Source organism: Dipodomys spectabilis, unplaced genomic scaffold, assembly GCF_019054845.1.
Source record: "Dipodomys spectabilis isolate Male_0828 unplaced genomic scaffold, ASM1905484v1 ptg000108l, whole genome shotgun sequence".
Classification (NCBI taxonomy): Eukaryota; Metazoa; Chordata; class Mammalia; order Rodentia; family Heteromyidae; genus Dipodomys; species Dipodomys spectabilis.
The window spans coordinates 18,348,779-18,367,479 of record NW_024870785.1 but is presented as its reverse complement, the minus strand read 5'-3'; the positions used below and the strand labels follow the sequence as shown (position 1 = coordinate 18,367,479).

Genomic DNA, 18,701 nt, shown 5'->3' with positions numbered 1-18,701 from the left:
GTAGCCATCACTGCAGCCACTCATATGGGAAGGGGAAGCTGAGGGCTCTGAAGCTCAAGGGACAGTCATTTGGAAACAGTTTTTACAGCTCTTTAGGGAAAAGGCCCAGTTCGGACTGGACAGGGTTTTTCTGTGGGGTTTTCTGGCCCCAAACATTCATCCGCTGGAGGATGAGCAGCTGGCTTCCTCTGAGCTACCTTGAGTGGGTAGAGCTTTCGGTCCCACATCCACAGCAAGTAAGGGCCAAAGGGATGAAGCCTTGTCCACAGCAAGCCTCCTGTGCAGGAGGCTACCACGTGCCAGCCTGCAAGTACTATACATCAGTCTTGCCAACTGTGGTGAGGCCTGTTGGACCCTAACTTTGGCCAAAAATATATTATGAAGATCTGGCATGAGAGGCTCCACAGGCTAACATGGCAATAGTTCCAGCCAGACACCTGCAGGCTGCCTCTGGGGGAGGAGCACCAAGAAAAGACACACCAGAGTCCATTATATATATTTAATAACTACACTACACACACACACACACACACACACACACACACACACACACACACACACACACACACATATGGCTTGAAATCAGGGTGGCATTTTTGTTCAAAGCTAGCATTCTACCACTTGAGCCACAAGCTCCATGTCTGGCTTTTTGGTGGTTCTGTGGAGATAAGATTCCTAAGGACTTCCCTGCTCAGGCTGGCTTTGAACCTGTATCCTCAGATCTCAGCATCCTGAGTAGCTAGGATGTGAGCCACCAGCACCCAAGCTCAGAATCCATGATTTTTTTTGGTTGGTTGTAGGGCTTGAACTCAATCCATGATCTTAAAGAGTTCTTGCTCAGGATGCTGGGGAAACGATCTGAGAGGTAACAGGACACAAGAAGGACCAAACCAAGAGGTGCATAGGAACTGGGCTCGCATTTCTGCTGGGAGACTGGTCAGATAATGTATATATGATGAAGAATTCACATAAGATGTAGGCCTCAAATGATACACTAGATTGTTCTCCCATTGTGAAAATAGCTTTATTTGATTTCTCTGATTTAAAAGATAACACATAGCAATTTGAAGGACTATAAAATGACACAAAAATGTTAAGTAATGCAAAATTCCATCTCCAGAGGCAATTAGAGTTCACAATTCAATCAACATCCTTTCCATTTGTAGGATTTATATTTGTAGGATCATATCACACATGCAATTCTAAAACCTGGTTTTTTTACTCAACAAGGAATCAGCTACCACCTTCAGTGGCTGAGTAAGATCTGATTGTGTGACTATCCTGTAAGTCAGTTGGATGACTAAATCCAATCATAAACTAAGTCTTTATCCCTTCCTGGTAGATATTTGGATTGTTTCTAGGTGTCCAGCTTTTTTTGTTCTTTTTTTTTTGGTGGGGGGAGCCTAGAGCTTGAATTCAGGGCCTGGGTGCTGTTTAGGTTGTTGGTTTTTTTGTTGGTTTTTTTTTTTGTTTTGTTTTTTCTCAAGGCTAGGACTCTACCATTTGAGCCACAACTCTACTTCTGGCTTTTTTTGCTGGTTATCTGGAGGTAAGATTCTCACAGACGTTCCTGTCTAGGCTGGCTTTGAACTGCAATGTTCAGATCTTAGTCTCCTGATTAGCTAGAATTGTGTGATTAGCTAGAGTTCTTGCAACTGAAAACAGTGCTGTGAGCTGGGTGTTTTACAGTGTCTGCATGGACCTGGCTCACAGAAGGAAGTGTCTATGAAGTTCTCGGTGAATGTGCTGGCATGCTTATTGCAGACAGAAGGAGTTCTAACAAAAGCTGAAAAAGATGCTTACAGATACAAAGCCAGGCATCCGCAATGGATGAAGACCTAAGATGAGCCTGTATATCCTTCCTTTTGCTCCAAGACAGGGACTGGAAGTTGGTACTTGATGCTTTCGCTTACCGGCTAAGCACTCTACCAACCAAGCCATGCTTCCAACCCCTGGAATATCTTGTTATGCCAGAAAATACTTAAGTTAAAAGGACTCAGGAAGCTGGGCACCAGTGGGTCATGTGTGTAATCCTAGCCACTCAGGAGGCTAGGATCCTCAGGAGATCTGAGGACCATGGTTCAAAGCCAGCCCAGGCAGACAACTGGAGACTCTCATGATCACCAAAAAGTCAGAAGTGGAGCTGTGGCTCAAGTGGTAGAGAACTGGTCTTGAGCACAAAAGCTCAGCTTCTAGGCCCTGAGTTCAAGCTCTATGACTGGCATGCATGTGCACACACACAAACACACAACACAAAGGAACTTGCAACTGAGACATTCTGAGAATTGATACTATCAAAGCAAGGCTAGGGGTATGGCTTTGGTGGCAGAGTGCTTGCCTGGCAGCGCAAGGCCAAGATCAAACCCTAGTTCTGACAGCTGTCAAAGCGATTAAGTAAATAGGAGGAAGGATTCTTTTCTGAAAAGTAGAAGGTCAGTAGCAAGTGCAGAAGGCATTTACTATGGTGCTGACTCACACTGCTCAGTCACTGGAACGGGCAACCCAGGCAGGACCAAACACCAGCTGAGCTATGAGAATGGACGGACAAAATATCTATATGCGAGAGCAAGGAAAGGGATGACACTGTCCATAAAGAAATGTATCCTACCAGACTTATGTAGCTGAAACCTACATGCTTCCAAAGCATTCCCTACAAATGACATGTTAATTACAAACAGGAAAATAGTACTCAACATGCAAAAACTAGGACATGTCAGCCTAGCCAAGCGATAAGAGCTAATGTCAATATGAACAAAACTAATGGATGTCATATCAACTGCAGAGGCACTGAAAACCCATCACTGCTGGCAGTTCCTCCCCTAATGTGAAACATGCCAACCAGCCATGTGTGACCATCGGACAAATCCAAAGGAAGGACCATTCTACAAAAGAATTGTCTTTTTGCAGGCAACTGGTGGCTCATGCCGGTAATCCTAGCTACTCAGGAGGCTGAGATCAGAGGATCACGGCTCAAAGCCAGGCCAGGCAGGAAAGTCCGTGAGACTTATCTCCAATTAACCACCAGAAAACCGGAAGTGGCTCTGTGACTTAAGTGGTAGAGCGCTCACCTTGAGCGGAAGAGCTGAGGGACAGCACCCAGGTCCAGAGTTCAAGCCCCATGACCGACCAAAAAAAGAAAAAAAGCAAAGAAAGGCTAAGGAACTCTTCTGCATTAAGAGTATGTAGTAACATACACTTATATTCTTAGCTGTCCAGAGGTAGAGGCAGGGTGATCACCAAATTTAAGATCAGCCTGAACTACATAGTGAGCTCAAGGCCAACCTTGCTACATAGAAAAACTCTGTCTCAAAAAAAAACCCAAAGGGGCTGGGAAGGTGGCTCAGTGGTAGAGTGCTTGCCTTGCATGCATGAGACCCCTGGGTTCGATTCCTCAGCACCACATGAGCAGAAAAAGCCGGAAGTGGCACTGTGGCTCAAGTGGTAGAGCGCTAGCCTTGAGATGAAGAGCTGAGGGACAGCGCCCAGACCCAGAGTTCAGGCCCCATGACCAGAAAAAAAAAAAGTTGACAAATTTAAATACAACATTATATCAGGGTTGAAATGTTCTGCTTTTGCTATGCTCATCATGCCTGTAATCCAGACTGTAGTCAAAGACCAGGCAGAAAAGTCTATGAGACTTCTTCTCCAATTAGCCAGAGAAATGCTGGACAAGAGTTATGGCTCAAGTGGTAGAGCACTACCTGTTAGCAAAAAAGCCAACTGAGAGCAAGAGGCCATGAGTTCAAGCTGTACAAGTAACAACAATAAAAACCCCAACCATTTCCTGCCTTGTTTTTGTTTTTGTTTTTTTTGGGTCCAGTCATGGGGCCTGAACTCTGGGCCTGGGCGCTGTCCCTCAGCTCTTCAGCTCAAGGCTAGCGCTCTACCACATGAGCCACAGCGTCACTTCCGGCTTTTTTCTTTTTTGCTTATGTAGTGCTGAACAATCAAACCCAGGGCCTCAGGCATGCAAGGCAAGCGCTCTACCACTGAGCCACCTTCCCAGCCCCCATTTCCTGCTTTTGATTACTGAAAATTCTGAGAATGTCCTTGTTCTTACAGAACTGAGTTTCTGGGGTAATGCAGTGCCTGGTCTGAACTTACTCCCAAATGATTTTGAAAATCCAATATGTAAATACTATAAAGACTGATTAGAAAATCAAAAGCAAATGAGGTAAAATGCAATAAATACATGGTAAGTTTGAATAAAGGATGTATAGGATGAGAATCTTGAAACTGTTTTTTTTTGTTTGTTTTTTTCAGTCCGGTCATGGGGCCTGAACTCTGGGCCTGGGTGCTGTCCCTCAGCTCTTCAGCTCAAGGCTAGCGCTCTACCACTTGAGCCACAGTGCCACTTCCGGCTTTTTTCTTTTTGCTTATGTGGTGCTAAGGAATCGAACTCAGGGCCTCAGGCATGTAAGGCAAGCGCTCTACCACTGAGCCACCTTCCTAGCCCTGAGAGGAACTTTTCTGCCCAGGCTAGTTTCAAACTGTGATCCTTAGATCTCAGCCTCCTGAGTAGCTAGGATTATAGGTGTAAGCCACTGATGCCCAGTAGACACTAAAAAATTTAAAGTTATTAAAAACAATCCTGTTCTTAAATAAGAATTTTAAAGAAGCATGAATCAAAATTTATGGTACTCTCTGGAAACACTGAAATTATACAGCCTTAGAGATAAAGTTTGTGAAGATGTGTCAGGTTAGGAAAAAACAGTGTTGAGTGATAGGAAGATAAAAATATTTGCACATGTACATTTTACAAAATTAGTTATACAGAGGGGGACTGCATTGTTATTTGTATATTATTAATGTACATGCCAGCAAGTAAGAAAGACTTGAAGAATTCATTCAAAGATAATGGATATGAGGGTACTGCGAGGAGGAGAGGTTAACTTTACCTACGGCCCTGGCACTTCCCTTGGTGCTAGTCTGGGTGCCAGAAGCCAGTGGTGCTGTTTGCTGTATTCTCCTACCTCACACTGCTGCTCCCCCGGCTGCCCCGTCCAGCAGGTCCTGGGTGCCTCTGCTCAGTGGCATCTTCGGGGTGCTGAGGCTGAGTGGCAAGATCCCCATGACTGGTGGTTGGCGTCTCTACCCCACAGAGGAACGCCAAAATCTACTCTGTTCAGTGTAGCTCAGGCAGCTATGGATGCGGTGCAGGGGAAGGCCAGCCATGACCAATCAGAGTCTCCTGCCTCCCTTGGCCTGGCCAATAGAAACCGGCTAGAACATCTTTGGTTTGTGTTTAGCATACTCAGGGGCTCTGGCTGGCATGTCCCCTCCCAAGCACAACAGTTAAGTCTTTGCACTTCAGAAGACTCAGGAGCCCTAGGATTGGCCTATCTTGAGGCAGAGAGGCCCCAATAAAGCCGAACAGGAACACTGTCAAGGCTGAGGTAGTTTTGGTTTGGTTTTAGGAGACAGAACCCAAGGGTTTGCATATTCTAAGCAAGTACACCACATTGAAATATATCCGAGGTTCCCCAAGAGCCTGTGTGGATGGGTGGCAGCAACAGAACACAGGATTTGTCATGAGAAAGCAAGACCTGGAGAGGCCCAGACAGCTTAGACACAAAGATGGAATCAGAGAAAGTCTGTCTCCTTTGGGGGTTAGGTTTTGGTCTTACTACAAACTCCTTCTCTAAGATAGGAATAAGAGACAGATTGAAGAGAGTCTCTGACCAGGTGGCTCAGGTAAGTAAAGAAAAACAAACCCAAGTTTCCCAGGAATGCAGCAGCAAAACACGTGAGCTCCTGTAGAAAGAAATTCACTAGACTTGCACAAGTTGTTTTTTTTTTTGGTTGGTTGTAGGGTTTGAACTCAGGGACTGAGCGCTGTCCCTGAGCTCTTTTGCTCAAGGCTAATGCTCTCCTACTTTCAGCCATCATTGGACTACCAGCTTTATGCTGACTAACTGGAGATAAAGAGTCTTACAGACTTCCCTGCTCAGTCTGGTTTCTAACCACAATCCTCAGATCTCAGCTTCCTGAGTAGCTGGGATGACTGGCTTGAGCCATGAACACCTGGCCTCGGTGCAACTTCTTTTTTTTTTTTTTTGGGTCCGGTCCTGGGGCCTGAACTCTGGGCCTGGGCACTGTCCCTCAGCTCTTCAGCTCAAGGCTAGCGCTCTACCACTGGAGCCACAGCGCCACTTCCAGCTTTTTTCTTTTTGCTTATGTGTTGCTGAGGAATCGAACCCAGGGCCTCATGCATGCAAGGCAAGCGCTCTACCATTGAGCCACCTTCCCAGCCCCTCGGTGCAACTTCTTGATTAGAATTCCAACGTGGCTCCCCAACTAGCTCCCCGACCTAGAGCAAAAAGTACCACCATTCCGAGTCATGTGACCTGATTTCAAAATATTTTTATTACATAATCTTTTCATGGCACCATCAGGAGTAACAGAAAACGTTATTCCCAGTTCCTAAACCACATCCTGAAAAATATACATTTGTATTTATATATTTATATCAATACAACACCTCTATCCCATTAATTCCACCACCTATTGTAGGTCTTTGCTTAAAGCAGGAAACTATTCTCTTAGGTAAGAAAATATATGTGGAAGCTAAATGAAATATTGGTTAGAGCGAGGGGGTGAGTGCTGGGCCGTGGGGCGAGGAGGGCTGAGTCCAGCTGAGGCAGGAGGCATCACGGGGGTCCGTGGAGGGAACGGGGAGGGAAGGAGAGTATAAAAAGGCAGCGTCACGCAGGTGGGCTCGGGATCCTTGGTCCATTAGGAGATGGCCTTTGCCTCAGGAAGGAAGGCTTCCCAGTACTTAGCCAGCTGTGAAGAAGTGGGGGGGGGGGGGCAGTAAGCAAGCGCCCCCACCTTGTGGCAGAACCTAGGCTAGCTTGGGAGGGGAGGCAGGCACCATGCCACGGCATTCTCCAAGGGTCACAGCCAGGAAAGTGTGCTGAGCAGATGGCTTCGCCACTCTGAGGGGAAACTGTCAGTCTGTGAGTCTGCAGGGCATGAGCAGGCTGGGAAGAGCAGCTCAGTCCTACCCCAAAGGGCGTCCCCCTGTGGAGGTCACAGCTTTGCCTAAGTCAATGAGGGCCTCACACAGGGCCCTTGTCCCACATACTGATTGGGCCTCAGCCTCAACCACAAGATGGTTGCCCAAAAGATGAAGCGTCACAATTTACAGAGGAAGAAGAGATGGGATATACCTTCAAGAGCTAACTCGCTATGGGATTGGGGCAGCAGAGGAGCCCTTGCTCAGCTTAGCAAAGGCAGTCAGACGCCTCACACTATGGCAGCGGGCCTCCTCCCTCAGAAGCAAGCTTTCCCAACTTGTCACCAGAGCTCTTAAGCACACAGCCGGCCTTTGGTGAGAGAGGCAGATGGGGGCAAAGGTCAGGCGTAACTTACATACCTGTTGCTGGGAATATAGGAGTGTCTCAAGATACTTGATCACGTGGTTTCTGAAGTCCTTGGATTTCTCTTTCTACAGGAGACAGGGATTCTACACTGACTATCCAGACAGTGGCTCCTTCTCCTTTTGACTTGATGGTGGTATTTGCTGCTGACCACAGGCAAACATGGCCTCCAACAGGAGAGCCAGCAGTGGAAGCAGTTGCAGTGTCAAGCCAAACTGCCTCAGCCAGTGCTCTAGGAAGCTTCGTTAGAGGGAGGCAGGAGGGAGGGGAGAGGGAAGGATGGGGGCTGACAGGAGATATGGCAGCTATAAGCTTTATTTCTGTGTCTAATGCTTTGGTCCAGCCACAAATTAAGGACAGCCAGCATGCCCCAAAATCTAGCACACAAGTGTACACACAACATGGGCACACGTGTACACACAGGCGATAGCTGTGCACAAGAACAGTGAGAAAGAAGGGTCTTCTAGCTTACCTCAAACCGTATGACTTCTTTCCGGACCACTGTGGAAATCTTTTCAAAGTCCCTTTCGTACTGAGTCACCCGAGACTCCCACTGGGTAGAAAGAGGAGAGACGGGATCGTTAAATAATACAGCATGGCTCTTAAGCCTTTACATGTGGACACAGGAGACTACCAACTGCCCATTGTGTTTGTCTGTCCCTCTGGAGAGGACCAGAGGCATAGGGGATTCACACGTCAATCACAGACCAGCAGGCCCCTTTTGAAGATGGTCAGAAAAGATGTCCTGTGCTCTCCAAGGCAAGCCTGGACTTCTAGAGAGCTCTGGAATGGAGCACAATGGAAACTGCAGAAAACAGTTCCGTTCTCCCCAGGAATCCTAACTGAGTCACTGAAATAGCCTTTCCAAACCCCTCGGCCAGAATCCAGCGATTTGGCCCAAGATGGCAAGTGTGGGCGGAGCAAAGAGAGGAGGAGGGGAGGGGCCAGGCTCACCTCTGTGATCTCATCCTTGGCCTGCTGCAGCTTGTCAGGCTTGTTGGCCCACAGCAGCCGCGCTTCGGCCTCCCGCTTCTTCTGCAGGGTGGCCTGAGCATCCTGCCAGCGCTGCCATGTCTTCATGCGCTGGTCAAAGGCAGCCTGTGGGGCAGAGGTTGGGCAGAGCGCAAGAGCGCTTCAGCAGCTTGGCTGGCTCTGCCAGGGGTGGGGGGACCAGGGGGGGCTCTCCCAGCAGCTATGCTATGGAAGGACCAAGCAAGGGCAGGTTCTGCAGCCATGTGTTAGTGCCCGGCTGGGAAATTTAGTGTCTAGAAGCACAAGCTTGGGAAGATCCTCTCCAAGCGGTGTGGGCCAGCGCCATGCGGCTTCATGCTACTCCCAGGGCTGGGTGGCATGCCAGGGCCCCCTGAGACTCTGGCTCCCTAACTGCTCCCTTTAAGAGGCGAGTCTGTGAAGTGCTGAGCACCCCTATGGGCAGGGACTAATGATACAGTAGGAGTGAAACTCATGGTCCTGCTTTCCTGAAGTCCTCTAAGGTGAAGGGCCATCATTCTATGTTAATAATTACAGATAGACATAAGTACAGGGTACTAGGAAAACAAGCAGGGTACTGTAACATAAAGCCAGGGACCTAGGAGGTATGCCAGGGGAGTCTAATGCAAGGAAGAACCTTCCAACTGTTAGCATATAGGGTTGGCTTAGGGAGTGTGTGTGTGTGTGTGTGTAACAGAAGATAAGTGTGTGTGTGTGTGTAACAGAAGATAAAGAATCTCAACTTTCCTACCCTGGCGCTGGCTCTGAACCATAATCCTCACATCTCAGCCTCCTGAGTAGCTAGCCAGGACTATAGGCATGAGCAGCCTAGGGCTGCTTAGGGATTCGTTATGTAAACCAAGCCTGCACAGGGCATACTACTTCCATTTCAAGCACACACTTGCCTATGCTAGGCTCTCAAGGCCTCTCGGATGGGCACCCAAATCTATTTGCTGGGTTTTCCTGCTTCCAGTCCTTTGAACATAATCAGCATTTCCAGAAAAGGTATGGCTGGCCTGACTGAGCAGCCCCAGCCCACATCCATGCTGGAGGCCTTAAGGGGTAGCCCAGACAGTGCCTGGAGCCAGCGTCCCAGCGCTGTTCCCCTGGCTCCACTCTCTGCTCAAGTTCCTGCCTTTCCTAGGCTTCTTTAATGTGGGTCTTTGCCAAAGCTTAAACTGTAGGGAGTACAATGCCACCAAATTCACCTTCCCTAGAACTGTCAACTGAGATTCCACAGCCTTTTTTCTTTTTTTTTTTGTGCTGGTCCCCGGGCTTGAACTTAGGGCCTGGGTGCTGTCCTGGGCTTTTTTGCTCGAGACTAGCATTTTACTATTTGAGCCACAGTTCTACTGCCGGCTCTTTGCTGATTAATTGGAGATAAAGAGTCTCACAGATTTCCCTACCCAGGCTGACTCCAACCACAATCCTCAGCTCTCAGCCTCCAGAGTAGCTAGGATTACAGGTATGAGTCAACAGCACTCAGCTTCCAGTACAATTTCTTCACAGTTTATCACAGTGTCAAAGGATCAGGGAAAGGCGACTGGATAATCCATGGAGAATACAAGACCTATCTCACTGGGCTGACAGTGGTCCAGGTTCAGGGAAGGGTAGAGAAAGGAAGCATCTCCTCATCTCTCCAATCCCACTGCTAGGGAGCTAGCAAAGTGATGTCTCTGAGGAGTGAGGAGCTGGCAGGATACAGGCCTCTCACTCCTGTTAAAGGGACAGCCTGCCTGGGGTCATATCCAAAGAGTCTGTTCTCCAGGGACCTGTGAACAATGCCCCTCAGAAAGCTTCCCCACATGCAGCTCTTCCCAGGGATAGCTAGCCAGTCTTAAGTGGTCTGACCAGTTCTAAGACTTCTACAGGAGGTTTTTTTTAAGCCTCCTTATCACTCTGGAGTTAGCAGCAAACAACAACCAAAAAAGCAGAGAGAGAGAGAAAGAGAAAGAGAGGGAAGGAGAGAGAGGGGGAGGGAGAGAGAGAGAGAGAAAGAGAGAGAGAGAGAGAAAGCACACAGTGAACAATCTCCCAGGTTATCTCAAGCAACTGTGCTGCAGAGGAAATGAGCGCTATGGCAGCTCAGATGCTTGCTACAACACAGAAGCTCCCTCAAGGGAGATGTGGTGGGAATGGGGAGCTGGGAGTGGCACTCCTCCAACTCCCAGGCTCACACAGCCTGATCCCAAGTTGAATCAGGCATAGATTCGGGCTCTTAGCGGGCAGGCACCAGCCGCTCTTGGTTCTTTCCTCTGTTTTGGGGAGGCCATGTGAGAGTTAATACTGCTGCCCCGTCAAGTTTTCATAACTGCTTGCCAGCTTGGAGAACCAGACTGCCTTGGTCACCCAGAAAAAAAAGGGAGATGTTTGGCCTGAGGGGCAGAGGCTGCGGGGTCACCAGTGTGGTGGGCACAGCACAGGAAGGGCTGTGGTGACAAGCCCTCTCAGCACCCCCTGGCCACACTCGTCCATGCAATGCCAAGCCGGTTCTGGGTAGTTACCTGACTGGCCACACTGGAGGGACAGGTGGAAGCCAGCAAGAACTCCTACCAGAGCAAAGGCCAAAGGACCGAGGGGGGGGGTCACTGCTCCAGGGGGCCAAGACAGCCAGGTCTGTGTTAAGCCTTGCTTGAAGAAAGGAGCACAGAGGACATGGTCCAGCTTCAACAAGAAGGGGGTGGGTTGGGGGGGCTACTTATAAATTCAAGTGATCTTTTCTCCACATGCAGCTAGGAAACTGGCAGTGGGCCTCCGAGTAACTCAACAATAACTAGCTAACAGTTAAAACAGGTGTGGTGATTTTTACAGGATACCTTGGAGAGTGGATAATGTTACAACCATTTATAAGCCAAAAGGAGGTAAAACTTTTTTGGGAAAGGGGAGAGCAAAGGAGAGACAAATTCCATTGGGGTGGAAGGGGAGAGGGGGAGAAGGGAAAGAAGGAGCAGCTTACACGGACGATAGCCAGGAGGCGAATGTAGTCACTCAGGAGCTCAGCAAGCAGAAAGAAGTCATGGTTGGCCTGTTCCTGGTGCAGCTGCTCAATTTTTTCTTCCACCTCAGCCAGCTGGGAGAGGGCCCGTGACAGGGCCGTGTTGTCCTCGGAGCTCCCGAGCATGGCTAGACTCTTAGCGAACTGGGCTGTGTTCAGTGCAAGCTCTGGAAGGAGGAAAAGACAGCAGAGACCCCCCCCTGATCTCACGAGGAAAAGGGACACATCAGTTAGCTGGGCACAGCTGGTCTCAACAATGGGGCTCCATGTAGCCCAGGCACCTATAGTATAGGCTACCATTCAGAAAGTAGCCTGGTCACAGGAACAGGATGAAGGGTATCCACTCTTACGTGTTGATCGCTTGCACTTTTTTCTTTCGGTGCTGGTCCTGACTCAGGAGACCCCGGGCACTGTCCCTGAGCTTTTTTGTTCAAGGCTAGTGTTCTACCACTTGAGAAATACCACTTCTGGACTTCACTGCCAAGGCTGGCTTGAAACTATAATCCTCAGATCTTAAGTCTCCTGAGTAGCTGGGATTACAGGTGAGAACCATCAGCTCCCAATTGTCTTCTTGTTCTTAAAGGGAACGAAGTTTTTCTTAAATCTCAGAAATTTTAGGACTTCCTAGGACTTCTGATCCACAATCCTGTAAGTTTCATGAGGTGAAAGATGCAGTTCCAATATTCATAGAGAACTACAAGTCAAAGGAATGACTCTTACTTTTCTCCCTCTACTCTGCCCTTAAAATTTCAAAACAGGACTGGAAGTATGGTTTAAATGGTAAAACACAAGCTGTGAGCAAAAATGTCAAGAGAGTGAAAGACCCTGAGTTCAAGCTGTAGTATCACACACAAAAAATTATAAACTGAGCACTGCCCATGTGGGAGGCCCTAAATTCAATCCTCAGTACTTCTAAATTATAAGCAACTAAAAAGCACTCTTAGATCAAGGCAAGAAGCCCCAGGGCCATTTTGCCAACTCATACACAGGGCTTACTTATGCTAGTGGAGTGTGTTCTAGATTTCTATATCAGTATGTATAACTCAGAGAAGAAAAAGCTTTCCAACTTGGAAAATAACACTAGCTCTTAAGCAAATCTCAGCGCTTGCCTTGAGCAGAAAAGCGCAGGGACAGTGCCCAGCCCAGAGTTCGAGCCACACGACTGCCACCCACCCCTCCCCCCCAAAAAAGAGAAGTGAACGTATGACACATGAAGTGGTGGTATTTGCTAGACACTGTGTTGAAAATCAACCGTACAACATATGGATAGGGACAGGAGGGACAATCTAGGAGTGAGGGAAGGATACTCATTACTTGACTTATGTAACCGTAACCTTTCTGTATAGCTAACAATGAAAACTATTTTTAAAAAAGATGAAGGATTAGGAGACAATGTTTTCCCACATGTACACAAGGTGAGCGTGTGCCACTGCTTTGGATGTAAGCCACCAACTCGGTCAATAGAAGCCCTCCTCCCTAGTCACTGTGTACCAGGACGGACTGCTTACACCCCTCCTGAGGGGCACATCCAAACCCACAGAGGCTGGGTTATGCTCACGCCAAGAGATCAGGACATCTTTGTAATCAGAACATCAAGGACCAGGTGGGCCGAGAATTTCTACTTGGCTGGCCGAGGCCTGGGAACAGCATGCCCTCCTCTCACCAGCTCACTGAACCCTCTGTCCCAGGCCAGGTGCATTCCAGAGGAGTTACCTTTCCTGTGGGTGACGAGAGTTTCTACCACAGCATGCAGTTTCCGCAGGCGCTGTTCCTCACATTCTACCTCCTGGAGCTTCTCCTCAAACCACTGAAACACAAGCCCACAGCTTTAATGGAGGGTTCTTCAATAGCTACATGGCATAGTTTCTTTTTAGTGGGTTTTCAAAGGGTCTATTCATTAATTGGAGTAAAAGAAAAAGTTTCTGATCTCAGAAATTTCCCCATTTCTGGGCTGGGAAGGTGGCTTAGTGGTAGAGTGCTTGCCTTGCATGCATGAGGCCCTGGGTTCAAGGGGTAGAGAGAAAAGAGAGGCCCAGGGCTACTTACAATGTCTGATTCATTCATCTTGATGGTCATTTTGCTTACAGCATCTGTAGCTTTGTTGAACATCTTAAGGAGACCAGCGCCACTCAATGTCTGGGTACCCACAGCACGTGGCAGCTACAAGACCAAGAAGGCGGGGATGGCAAGTTATCTGTTGCCCCTATTTTAGGTTCAGAAGAATTAGTATCCATCAGATGGCATGCCCAAGACTTGCTGAGCAAATTATTTGAACTACAGATTGTTGTAGTTTAAAGCAGCTACTTTAAAGCTTTTCTATGTGCAGAAAGAAAAGTCAAAGAACTATGTTAAAAGAAGCAATAAAAATGGCAGCTTTCAATGTCATTTGCAGAAAGAAAATAGAATGAGGGTTAGGGGATTACATATGGACACTGTGTTACTTAAGCATGAGTTGCTTAAACAGCAAGTACACTTTGGTTAAAAGTCAAAGTTCCTTTGGAGCTGGGCACCCGTGGCTCATGCCTACAAATCCTACATACGCAGGAGGTTGAGATCCGAAGATCAAAGTTTGAAGCCAGATTGGGCAGACAAATCTGTAAGACTCTTATCTCTAAATAACCAGAAAGCCAGAAATAGAGGCAGGCTTAAGTGGTAGAGCTTCAGCCTTGAGTGAAAAAGCCAAGCAACAGTGAGAGGTGCCTGGACACATGCATGTGTGTACACACGAGCACGCACACATACACACATTCCTTTGGATCAACAAATTCTGCAAACAAGTGGATTTGTCTTGTCCAAAGTCTTAAGACAGTTTGAAGTTACAGTATGACTCAATTCCAATGTTATTCTTCATCAAACCAATGTGTAAGACCAAGAGCATAATTTACTCAGTATGAAGCTATTTTTAGACAGCAAACTATGCTAAAGTGTTAGATTTTAGCATGCAAGATTTCACAAATTTTCTACAATAGGGGACATTTGGTAATATCTGGAGATGACTTTGGTTGTTACAGTTGGGGAGGTAGAGGCACTGGCATCTAGTGGGAACTCAAACATCCTATAATACCAAGACAGGTGCCATCATAAAGAACTATCAGTCCAGTGTCCATGAAGACAAACTCTGCTCTAGAGGTATGAAATAAGGAAGGTTTAGAAATACTTAGAAGCAGAATTATAAGTTTTACAGCATTAAAAAAAAATTAATTGGGCTGGGAAGGTGGCTCAGTGGCAGAGTGCTTGCCTTGCATGCATGAGGCCCTGGGTTCGATTCCTCAGCACCACATAAGCAAAAAGAAAAAAAGCCAGAAATGGCACTGTGGCTCAGGTGGTAGAGCGCTAGCCTTGAGCTGAAGAGCTGAGGGACAGTGCCCAGGCCCAGAGTTCAGGCCCCACGACCAGACCCCCACCCCCTCCCCCCAAAAAAATTAATTAGCCAGGCGCCAGTGGCTCATGCCTGCAATCCTAGCTACTCATGAGGCTGAGATCGGAGACTCACAGTTCAAAGCCAGCTTGGGCAGGAAAGTCCATGAGACTCTTATATCCATTAAAATACCAGAAAACCAGAAGTGGTGCTGTGGCTCAAGTGGTAGAACATCCACCTTGAGCTGAAGAGGAACAGAACCCAGGCCCAGAGTTGAAGCCCCATGACCAAAAAAGAAAAAGAGAAAAAATCCTATTTATTATTTTAATTTTTTTTGTGCTGGTACTAAGGCTTGAGCTGAGGCTTTGCGCTCTTGCTTGGATTTTGTGGTTACAGCACCCTACCATGCCGTCAACTCAGCATTTTGGTGGTTAATTGGAGATGGAGTCTCTCAGGTTTTTCTGCCCTGACAGGCTTTGAGCTGTGACCTTCAAATCTGAGCCTCCTAAGTAGCAAGGATTACAAATGTGAACTACCAGTACTGGGTTAAAATATTTATTTGGAGGAAAATAATTCCCATATATTTAGTACTAGTAAAATAACGTGCAAATTAAAGAAGAATATGAAAATAAGTAATAGTTTTATCCTGACTTACCTTCCTTGTTGTTTTAAGGTAAGACATAGTTTAGTCTAATTTCTTTTGATTCTCAATGACATTTGTATTTCTACATATTTATATGCTATTTCATAGTTCACTTTTTTTTTTGGTCAGTCATGGGGCTTGAACTCAGGGAGCTGTCCCTGAGCTCTTTTGCTCAAGACTGGTGGTCTACTGCTTTGAGCCACAGCGCCACTTCTCGTTTTCTAGTGGCTAACTGGAGATAGAGGTCTCGTGGACTTTCCTACCTAAGCTGGCTTTGAACCACAATCCTCAGATCTCAGCCTCCTGAGTAGCTAGGATTATAGGTGTAAGCCATCAGCACCCAGCTACATTTTACTCTTTATAACTCAATATGCTTCCATACACTAATATTCCTATATATTTTCTGTTTATGAAAATAGAAAACATACTGTACAGATGTAGTCTATTCAGTTCTTTTGGTGTGCGTGCGTGTGTGTGTGTGTGTGTGTGTGTCAGTTGTGGGGCTTGAACTCTGGGCCTGGGTGCTGTCCCTGAGCTCATCAGCTCAAGGCTAATGCTCTACCACTTGAGCCACAGCACCAGTTCTGGTTTTTCAGTGGTTAATTGGAGATAAGAGTCTCACGGACTTTCCTGCCTGGGCTGGTTTTGAACCATGATCCTCAGACCTCAGCCTCCTGAGTAGCTAGGATTATAGGCATGAGCCAACAGGACCCGGCTATCTTCCTTCCTTCCTTGCTTCCTTGCTTCCTTCCTTCCTTCCTCCCTCCCTCCCTCCCTTCCATTTTTGTGCTGGTCCTGGGGCTTGACCTCAGGGTCTGGGCACTGTCCCTGAGCTTCTTTTGCCACTTGAGTCACAGCTCCACTACAGCTTTCTGGTAGTTTATTGGTGATAAGAGTCTCATAGACTTTCTTGCCCAGGCTGGCTTCAAATCTTAATTTTCAGATCTCAGCCTCCTGAGTAGCTAGGATTATAGGCGTAAGCCACCAGCACCTAGCACAGCTCTATGGTTCTTGATAACTGCTTCTTACCCAATGGCCCTCAGTTCCTCCCACAAAACATGCGTTCAATTTGAACCAACTGGTAGCTTATAAAAGTCATGTCAAGACACTACCAGTTTGACCTAGGTTGCCACTGATCTCCACAATGACTTCTTTTGCCTATAGGCAGAGCTGCTTTTATTCTGAAGGGTGAAAAGTACTTGCTCTTGCTCACATTAAACTAGGATAGAGGCTAGAGCTAGATATATTAAGTGCTCAGATATTGGTTGACCTAGTTTTTATTCACTAGGAGTCAATATAAATAATGATATTACGTTTTGTACAATACTAACCTCTTCTTTTTCTAAAAACTCTCGGACATCAGGGTCCTGTAACATGGTGGGGTGGTTCACAACTCTCTGAAGGTACCTAGAAGGTAAAGAGTTATCACCTGATTAGCTGATATTGGCCTCAGAAAGTACTGGCAGGGGTACTGTACTTTCACAACTTTAAAATATCCTTAGATAAGGCACACAAGTAGGACTCTACTTGTAAGTATATTCAAGTTTGTGGGGCTGGGAAGGTGGCTCAGTGGTAGAGTGCTTGCCTTGCATGCATGAGGCCCTGGGTTCAATTCCTCAGCACCACATAAGCAGAAAAAGCCAGAAGTGGTGCAGTGGCTAAAGTGGTAGAATGCAAGCCTTGAGCTAAAAATAGCTGAGGGACAGTGCCCAGGCCCAGAGTTCAGACCCACGACTGACCCCCCCCCCCAAAAAAAAAAAAAGCTATTCTTCACATTTCTAAAAGCCACCAAAGTATCTGGTCAAAAGAGAACTCAAGACCATTCATATTAGATCTCCCAAGAAGGAAAATATGACTATTTCCTCAGGACGGAGAATGAAGAGAATACAGTATATGACAAGGTAACACGGAGAGAAACCAGGAAGATTCCAACTTCAATTCCAACTTCTTACTCATTCTCAAGGTAACTCAGGAACACGGCTGGAAGGCACCTACCTTTCCAGAGCAGCCCTTCGTTTTTCGAGAAATTCTGCAGAAGAAGAATCTTCCTTTCCAACTTTTACTTTTGTCATGCCTTGGATAGGATTTAAGAAGCAAAATTACTAGAAATCATGACAACAATAAAACGAAGAAAAACCATCAGGAAGAAAGGTAACAAGAGTGGCTTTACAAGATAAAACCTGGGACCATTCAGTGTCATGAAAAGGCATGACAAAGGTCTATTTACACGAGGGCCTTTTTGTTGGTGTTGGTGGTAATGGGCTTGAACTCAGGGCCTGCGCACTATCCCTCAGATCCTTTTAGCTTAAGGCTAATGCTCTACCACTTGAGCCACAGTGCCACTTCCAATTTTTCTGGTGATTAGTCTCACAGACTTTCTTGCCCAGGCTGGCTTTAAAGGTGATCTTCAGATCTCAGCCTCCTGAGTAGCTAGGATTATAGGCGTGAGCCACTGGCACCTGGTGAGAGTCATTTTTTAAACTGGTCTCGAAGTACTAAAGGGTCTAAACTCTGGGATTTACATTTTTTTATACATTTCTTTAAAATAAAACAAGAACAAGAACAACAACAGGCCATGAAATTCTGAGAACAATTAATCACTCCATGGGAATAGGAAGTTTGTCCGGTTCCTTAAACCAAGTTAGAACATTTTAATTTGGAGGGACTAGCCATCATATAAGATTCCTGGTGCTTGGGGCTGGGAAGGTGGCTCAGTGGTAGAGTGCTTGCCTTATGCCTGAGGCCCTGAGTTCGATTCCTCAGCACCACATAAGCAAAAAGAAAAAAGCCGGAAATGGCGCTGTGGCTCAAGTGCTAGAGCGCTAGCCTTGAGCTGAAGAGCTGAGGGACAGCGCCCAGGCTCAGAGTTCAGGCCCCACGACCGGAACAACAACAAAAAAAAGATTCCTGATGCTTAGTATATAGCTCAGTACGTGCCTAATGTATGAAAGACCTGATCCTTAGCAGCGGGGTGGGAGGGAGGAGAGGAGAAAGAAGAAGGAGAGTGAGAGTAGAGGAGAGAGGACAGACAGAACAGAAAGCAAGCAGAGAGAGGAGAGAGAATTTCTCTTTGCAGTGACTGGCGCAACCTGCCTGTAATCCCAGCACTCAGGAGGCAGAGATAGAAAAACTCAAGTTCAAGGCCAGACTAGGCTACAGGTCAGCCTGTAATACATAATACATAATAAGACCTTGTCTGAATGACAAAATTGGAGCCAGACATGTCTCATATGTATAATCCAAGCTACTAAGGATAGAGAATTTGGGAGGTAAGCCCAAGCAAACATTAATGTGACCCCATTACAACCAAGCTGGATGTAGTAGCATGCATGT

The 18,701-nt window shown here is 46.9% G+C and overlaps 1 protein-coding gene across 1 annotated transcript in view; it reads right to left on the bottom strand.

Moving 5' to 3' along the window:
- Positions 1-6,348: 6,348 nt before the first annotated feature.
- Positions 6,349-18,701, bottom strand: part of Snx1 (sorting nexin 1) — a 38,323-nt gene continuing 25,970 nt past the window's right edge. Inside the window, exons 7-15 of the mRNA XM_042687612.1 lie at positions 17,364-17,442; positions 16,700-16,775; positions 13,414-13,527; positions 13,081-13,174; positions 11,329-11,534; positions 8,337-8,480; positions 7,855-7,935; positions 7,379-7,450; positions 6,349-6,786 (exon numbers count right to left, since the gene is read on the bottom strand). Of these exons, the coding sequence (XP_042543546.1) occupies positions 6,736-6,786; positions 7,379-7,450; positions 7,855-7,935; positions 8,337-8,480; positions 11,329-11,534; positions 13,081-13,174; positions 13,414-13,527; positions 16,700-16,775; positions 17,364-17,442 (917 nt within the window). The 3' untranslated portion in view covers positions 6,349-6,735. The remainder of the gene's footprint in view (positions 6,787-7,378; positions 7,451-7,854; positions 7,936-8,336; positions 8,481-11,328; positions 11,535-13,080; positions 13,175-13,413; positions 13,528-16,699; positions 16,776-17,363; positions 17,443-18,701) is intronic.